This window comes from Otolemur garnettii, unplaced genomic scaffold, assembly GCF_000181295.1.
Source record: "Otolemur garnettii isolate 467f Iridium unplaced genomic scaffold, OtoGar3 scaffold00107, whole genome shotgun sequence".
NCBI classification, from domain to species: domain Eukaryota; kingdom Metazoa; phylum Chordata; class Mammalia; order Primates; family Galagidae; genus Otolemur; species Otolemur garnettii.
In genome coordinates this window covers 7,195,474-7,203,375 of record NW_003852502.1, presented here as the reverse complement: position 1 = coordinate 7,203,375, position 7,902 = coordinate 7,195,474, and the positions used below count along the sequence as shown (strand labels likewise).

The following is a 7,902-nucleotide window of genomic DNA, read 5'->3' as shown; positions in this document are numbered from 1 at the left end:
GTTTAAAAACTTTTTATCTTTTAGAGACACACAACCAAACATTCCATATGAAATAGCATGATACATGGGATTTGCTTCAAAATATACGACGTGTACGGACGTAAGGACAAGTGGAAGGAGAGCAGCTGTGAGTTGGTCACACGGGGTCCATTCCGTACTGCTCTCTATGGTTGTTCATGTGGGAACGTCCCCATTAACAAAATGAAGGGACAGATGAAGTCAGAGAGCAGTCAGAGCAGGGTCGTTTCACGGCAGCTGTGGTTAAACAGTCACAGCAGATGACAAGACACAAAGGTGACCAAAGGAGGGAAGGATGTCATTAGACATGTAGGGGTGAGAGAACTGAGGAGACCTGTGACAGATGGGACGTCACCAAGGATAAGACGATGGAGGAGCGTCAGGTGGCCAAGTCTCTGAGGAATGAAGCAGCATGTGGGAGGGGGAGGTGACGGCCACACTGCAGGGGAGGGGGTCTAGCTGGAAGGCTTCAAGAGGTCATCAGTGTGGAAGAGGGAGTCACCAGCCCTGTCAGTTAGTGTGAGCCATGACAATCATCACCCCCCATTCAGAAGGAAGTGGGAGAGGTTCCCCCGAAGGCAGGCTTCTGATGAAGCAAGCAGGGGCAGGCGGTGAGTGAGGGGAGGCTGGTGAGAATCAGAGGGCGTCTTGGCATTTGGTCATCATGGAAGGATTTGGCAGGGTCACAGGCAGAGCAGACCTGGGACTGAGGGGCTGAGAAGGAGCGACAACTTTCTCTGGAGGACAGTGGGTGCTGGACTCAGTGAGCACCCCAGGGTATTGCATTAAAAAAATTTATTACCTAAAATGGATACGATAGGTTTTGCTAAGGAAAAGAGTAATATTCAACTACTCTACCCCCACCCATGAGTAATTCCTCCTGATAAGTCCTGATGTATTCCTGGTTCTCAAATTAAATCCACTGATGTGAAAACAACGAAGTGCTTTAAATGGACCCGGTTCCGTCAATATGAAAACCGATTATCACGACATGACCCCAGCCCAGTTCCCTCATTTGTACTATTGTCACGCAGTACCTGCACCCCGTATATCACATTTGCCTGTATTCACACACAAAGCATCTCTGTGAAACTCAACCTTAGTAACTGAAGCTTGGGTGTAAATCCTGCCTCTCCTTTAACAGAAGAGTAAAATAAATCAACCACAACAAAGGACAGGTATGATAAGCTAGAAAAGCACAAGTTCTAAAAGAGTGTGACAGTGAAGAACAGGGCCCTGATTTTCCATGCATAGCTGAGGAATGCCAGCTCAAAGCCACCCCAAAATGGCCTTTGAGGCTGCTGCGGCTGCCAATGAACGACCGTAATAGCAACCACTGCTGTATGTCAGCCAGGCTCCAAGTACTTTCCATTAGCTCATTTAATCCTCACAAGAACCCTATTATTGAGTAAATTATTTTCCCTCATTGAGACATAAAGATAGCACAGAGAGGTTAGGTAACATGGTAAAACTCTAAGTAGTTAGTGGAGCTGTGACTGGGAATTAGGCACTTGTCTCCACAACTATGCTCTCTCTTCCCGCACAGAGAAACATCTTAGATGCCCTAACAAAGTAAACTTTCCATGGTGGTGGAATGCCAAAGGTTTATGTGTGGGAGGGGAAGCTTTGCTCTTCTTCACCTAATTTTCTCCCTTTCTTCTACATAATTAGGCAGAAAACCTACAGGCATCATCAGCATAAGCCAGGCTCCCTCCCCCAGGGGCATCTCCGACTTCCCTGGGGCTCAGTGGAAGCAAAGGCTGGACAGAAAAACTAAAGCTGGCTTGCTGAGCATTTTATCAAATCATAGCAAACTGGGAAATATTCATTCTTAAACAGCAAACATTTTAACTTTAGCTCTCTTAACAAAGAAAGAAGCACTGTATAATTTAAAACCATGTCCTTTTATTTATGGTGGGGTGGGAAGCTAACACTTTTGAAGGGCCAAGCGAAAATGATAAAGCATTTTGCAAGTAGACATTTCTCGACTGTCATGTAAATGTGGCAGTGTTGTGTCCAGGAAGGAGGACAGAACTCACATCCAGGAGAACTCAGGCCAGGCCTTACTGTCATCATGTGTAATCTTGCGCAGTTTGGGTCGTTAACCTCTCTCGTGCCTGCACCTAAGTGACCCTCCCCTAGATGGTAGTCTTTGAGGCCTTTTTACTGTTGTAAAAGTTTATGATTTTGACATTTTATCAGCCTTTCTCTTCTGAAAAACAAAACGAACTATATCCTTAGGCATAGATAAGGTAATCTCATACCAGAAACAAACATAAAAGATAAGTAAGGTCCATTTAAGTGTACGGAAAGGGAACTTTTAAGGGTGGCTAAAGCCCAAACTTAAAAATCTGGTTGGAAAGTTCTTTTTATTTTATTATTATTATTTTTTTGCACATATCTATACCTTATTAAACATGCAAACAAAATACATACAACATAAATTCGTCTTTTAAAAAATATGTCTGAGGGTCCTCTTGTTTTCCCCTATTAGATCATACGTTATTGATAACTAATGCTAGTTAGCTGGGCCCAGGCACTGCTGAGAGGTAATTGAGGTAACCCCTGGTACTTCTATAAACATGTTACATCTGTCTCTGTCTTTTTCACTTCACTTCTCCTCTTGTCCTGCGCAGATGCCTCCGACACATGACTTAATTTAGAATATTGCTGACCCTGTAACATTAGGTTCCTCCTCTATAAAACCTTTATCATAACTTAAGTGGCAAATATAATGTGTTGCTGCTATTTCCACTTCACTTGCTCTCCAGTGAGTTTGTAAACAGGGAAACTAAGAAGAAATGACTATAGTGAAGGTGGCCACTTCAAGCCAGGAAGAACAGGGCTAATGTCAAAGATCCACACATTTAACTTATAAATTAAGCAGGGATGGCTTGTACAAGTGATGCTATGAGCTAATTTTTTCTTTTTCAATTAACTGTCTTGAAGTGTAATTTACATGACAAATGTACACAACTGTCCATCCCGATCACGATGAAGATGTGGAACTTCTCTGTCACCCCCCAAAGTAGGCTGGTTCCTGTCTCTAGACCATTCTCTCTGCCCACTCTTCCTGCACCCACTGATCCTTTCTGTTATTACGTACAGTGCTAGTTTTGCTTGTTCTAAGACCTTCATATTAGTGGAATCATATACATTAAGCTGGTGGCTTCTTTAGCTCAGTATGTTTCTGAGATTCACTCAAGTTGTAGTGTTTGTGAACAAACAATAGTTTGTTCCTTTTTATTACTGAGGAATGCTTCATTGTTCAGATATATCACAGTTTATCCATTCACCAGTGGACGGCTACCTAGGTCATTTCCAGTTTTTGACCAATATGAACAAAGCTGCTATAAACATTGTGTGGTCATACGGTGATGTATGTTTAACTTTAAAAGAAACTGCCTAGTAATTTTCCAAAGATGGGCCATTCTGCATTGTTACTAGAGTTCTCCCATATCCCCACCAACATTTGGTATTCACAGCCTTTTTGGTTTTAGCCATTGTAGGGAGTGCAAAAATGGCTGACTGTAGTTTTCATCTGCATTTTCCTGACAATTAATTTTTAACATTTGAGTTAATTTTTTTATTCACACAGAGTGCTACTCTGTTGCCCTGGTTAGAATGCAGTGGTATGATCATAGCTCACCACAGCCTTAAACTCTTGGATTTTCTGAATAGCTGGAACTACAAGCCCAGCACCACCATGTCCAGCTATTTTTTTCTACTTTTAGTAGAGATAGGGTCTCACTCTTGCTCAGGCTGGTCTCCAACCCCTGACCTCAAGCAGTCCTCCCACCTTGTCCTTGCAGAGTGCTAGGATTATAGGAATGAGCTGCAGAGCCTTGACTGGGTTAAAGTTTGATTATATATATTTTCCAGAATATAGTTGGTTCTAGGAAATGCCTTTTTTAAAAAAATTAAATCATAGATGTGTACATCAATGCAGTCATAGGGTACAATGTGCTGGTTTTATATACAATTTGAAATATTTTCATTGAACTGGTTAACATAGTCGTCATGGCATTTTCTTAGTTATTGTGTTAAGACGTTTATACTCTACATTTAGTAAATTTTGCATGTACCCTTGTAAGATGCACCATAGGTGTGGTCTCACCGAATACTCTCTCTCCACCCATCCTCTCCCTTCCCTCCCTCTCCCCATATTTTTGGGCTATAATTGGTTTCACAGTAGGGCTGAGTACATTGGATACGTTTTCTTCCATTCTTGAGATACTTTGCTAAGAAGAATATGTTCCAGCTCCATCCATGTAAACATGAAAGAGGTAAAGTCTCCATCTTTCTTTAAGGCTGCATAATATTCCATGGTGTACATATACCACAGTTTATTAATCCATTCGTGGGTCTACGGGCACTTGGGCTTCTTCCATGACTTAGCAATTATGAATTGGGCTGCAATAAACATTCTGGTACAAATATCTTTGTTATAATGTGATATTGACCTTCTGGATATATATCTAGTAGAGGAATTGTAGGCTTGAATGGCAGGTCTATTTTTACATCCCTAAATGTTCTCCAAACATCTTTCCAAAAGGAATGTATTAGTTTGAATTAGTAAATATCTTTTTTTTTTTTTTTGAGACAGAGCCTCAAGCTGTTGCCTGGGTAGAGTGCTATGGCTTCACTGCTCACAGCAACCTCCAACTCCTGGGCTCAAGCGAGTCTCCTGTCTCAGCCTCCCAAGTAGCTGGGACCACAGGTGCCCGCCACAACGCCCGGCTATTTTTTGGTTGCAGCCATTATTGTTGTTTGGCGGGCCGGGCTGGATTCGAACCTGCCACCTTAGGTGTATGTGGCTGGTGCCTTAGCTGCTTGAGCCACAGGCTCCGAGCCTAAAGATCTTTATTATAGCAAAGAAATATAAGATTTTAACAGTATGTGAAACAAGAAAAGATCAGTTTGTGGGACTAAGTATGATTCCCAGTTGAAACCTCACTATGGTACAGTATTTAGACTGAGCATTGATTAAAATGAACTCCCAGAGGCTGTATGGAGCCATAACGTTGCCACCTGTGCTGCCACCAGCTGGTAACATTAAAAACAAATGACAAAGATAACAGAAAACTATACAGTTCCTGGTCAGCAAAAGTCAAACTTGCAATTCAGCTCTCATGCATACATCTCTGAAACTGCAGAATGCACTCAGACTAACTTGCTCTTTAACTTGCACTACTTTGAAGGAAGTTACATTACAAACTGAAATAACAAAGTATTTTAATTTCCCCAAAGCAGGGAAGATGCTTTGTGAAGCACCTCCTTCTCGGTTTTTTGCAGGACCTCTGGCAAATTACCTTAGAGCTCTATAGATATCCTATCTTGAGGATAATCAAACTGTTTCCTAACTCCAACTGGACGTCTAGACGGGAAAAAAGGAAATGTCTGCAATATCTTAGTCTCCTCTGCACAAGATCAAGATATTCGCTGGGTCATGCAAGAAACTGCCCTCCGCATACTCACAAGTGCTCACGTCAGTCTTTTTTTTGTCTCCGCTCCCACCCGAGGAGCGACCAGATCATGTGCTGGCGGATAAGCAGTCGCGGAAACCTGGCGGTGACAGGGTAGGAGACGGAGCGGCCCCGCCGGCCCTCGGCCAACTGATTTGCCGGATCCTCCCCAATTCGCTCTCACCCTGGGGTCCCCGCTCCGCCCCGTTGCCCACTGCCGCGGAGATTGTCTCCCAGTTCCCTGTTTCGCGGGGTCCCCAGCTCAGCACTACGGAAAACCAACTCGAGTCTGGCGCCAGCGCATCTAGCCCCTCCCGCCAGGCCCCGCCGCGCTGCACCTGCCGAGGACCCCGCCCGACCTCCGGGTCAGGGTCCCCCACTCCGGGGCGCTGGTGGGGCTCTGGGCTCCGAGGCGGGCAGAGACTGATGGGGCCCTGAATAGGCGCCCCCTTCTCGAGTCCCCTCGCAGCTCTGGCCCCGCCAGCCCGGGGTGCAGGTAGCCTCTCAGCGCTCGCCCCGGGACCGGCGCCCGCCCCAAGCCCCTAAACCTCCGGGCCGCTTACCGGCTTCGAACCGCAGGGCGCCCTGCAGGAGGGGCGTGCTGTCCGTGTGCTCCTCGTCATCGTTCACTGCCAAGCCGGGACCTGGGGACTTCATGACATCTACGGGGAGCAGGTGTGCTAGCTACCTGGCAGAAGGGAGCGCTGGGGCCCCACAGTACAAGCCCCGGGGCCAAGTCGGTGGGGGCAAGGCGGGCGGGGGCACGGGGACCGCCCCCGGGTTGGCACCGCCCACCGGACACGTCGTGTCACCGCCGCCCCGCCCACGCCGCCATCTTAGGTTTGGGCAGCACGGTCAGGGTTGGGCGGGGTTCCGCTAGCGCGGGCTGGTGGGAAGAAGGCGGCGCCGGCTCCCCTGCCTCGCCGCCCTGCGCGGGGGCTGTTGTCCCAGTAAAGTGCGTGTAGCCAGCCTGGGCTGGGGGCGGGGACTTGAACCGCGCGTGATTGAGGGGACGGCTGCGGGGGGACCAGGGAGGGCGGTGGCCGTGAGCTTTTGACGCCGGGTGGTCTTTGTGCTGTCTGCCCGGTGAGGGCATCGTGTCCCTACAGGAGCCTTCGAGGTAGAAGGACAGTGCACGGGAATATATTATGCTGAGACATACGAAATGGTCGATTTTACAGGCAAAAATAAACCAGTGTAGGCATTTTCATATGGTTGCAACTGTGGAATCCCCTGATGTATACGAGTGTGTTAAATCTTTGCGGTTTAACACCGACAGAGTGTGCTGGCATTTGCTGACTCCGAGACCGTGAAACCAGGAAAACTAGGCAGCGAGGCCACCCGCCTTGGGGCAGATCTGGGGTCGCTGGTGGGACCACGGGCCGTCCGGCAGCTGTCACGGGTAATACAGGCTGTCGCGCAAACGAGGCGAGGTGTAGCTCTCAGAGAGTTGGGGTGGGCAGGGAAGACTCAGAAGCCAGGAGAGAGCTTTGGCCAGGTTCACCGGGGAACCGAGGGGAGGATCCGTTGCCCAGCAAGGAGGGTGAGGATTTCTGAAGGCCTCCCCAACTCCCAGATTAGTAAATACGAGGAAAGATTTCAAGTTAAAACAACAAACTAAGGCTTATTTTAAATCTCTGATCTGAAGGTTGTAGAAAAAGACCACCCCACCTTGGCTATGGGGTGGATCACGTGGTGGATCCTTTAAAAATGTAGACTGGATTCAGCAGGTCTGGGGTGATGGGTAATTATGTGGGTCAGCGTGGAGTTTGATTTTAAATAAGGTTAATACTGAAATCAATGAACTTTGAGTAATTCTGGTTGCCCTCCATAATGTGGGTTGGCCTCATTCAATCAAAAAACAAAAAACCCTCCCAGTGGAGGGTCTTCCGACGTCATCTGCACCTACTGTCCCCTCTGAGTCCCTAGGGTTGGTGCTATGGGTTCTTTTGAGTCTGGAGTCCGCAGACCTATATTGTGTGAGTCGGCACCAGCGTTATAGTCTCTCTCCTCTCTCCGCTCTTTCCTGCCCCACTTCCTTATGCCACTCTCTCTATCTCTATTGGTTTTATTTGTTTGGGAAGCCTAATACATCTGAGATTGTGTATTGCTAACAAGCACCCAGACGACCCAAGTTAGAGAGGAATAGCAAGGTTACAGAAGACCTGGGCCAGGAAACAGATTCCAACAGACTTGAATGATTTCAAACCAAAGAAGGTCTTTTTTTAAAAATACAGTTTTTTAGTTTGGAAGTTTTAGGTTAACGGAAAAGGTGGAAAGACAGTACAGCAAATTCTCCATACCCTTTGCTTTGTTTGACCTGGTAAGATCTTGATACCGGAAAAGTGGCACCCCAACCAGTTCAGCCGAGCAGGGCCTGGGGGATCTGCCACTTCTGTCTTGGTGGCAGCAGCCGGCA

General features: G+C 46.9%; 1 protein-coding gene and 1 pseudogene across 1 annotated transcript in view; both read right to left on the bottom strand.

Moving 5' to 3' along the window:
- The window catches only part of SLC17A5 (solute carrier family 17 member 5), a 47,414-nt gene extending 41,194 nt beyond the window's left edge, over positions 1-6,220 (bottom strand). Inside the window, exon 1 of the mRNA XM_023517278.1 lies at positions 6,047-6,220. Within this exon, the coding sequence (XP_023373046.1) occupies positions 6,047-6,140 (94 nt within the window). The 5' untranslated portion in view covers positions 6,141-6,220. The remainder of the gene's footprint in view (positions 1-6,046) is intronic.
- Positions 6,221-6,291: 71 nt separating this feature from the next.
- LOC105887706 overlaps positions 6,292-7,902 on the bottom strand; it is a 14,994-nt pseudogene continuing 13,383 nt past the window's right edge.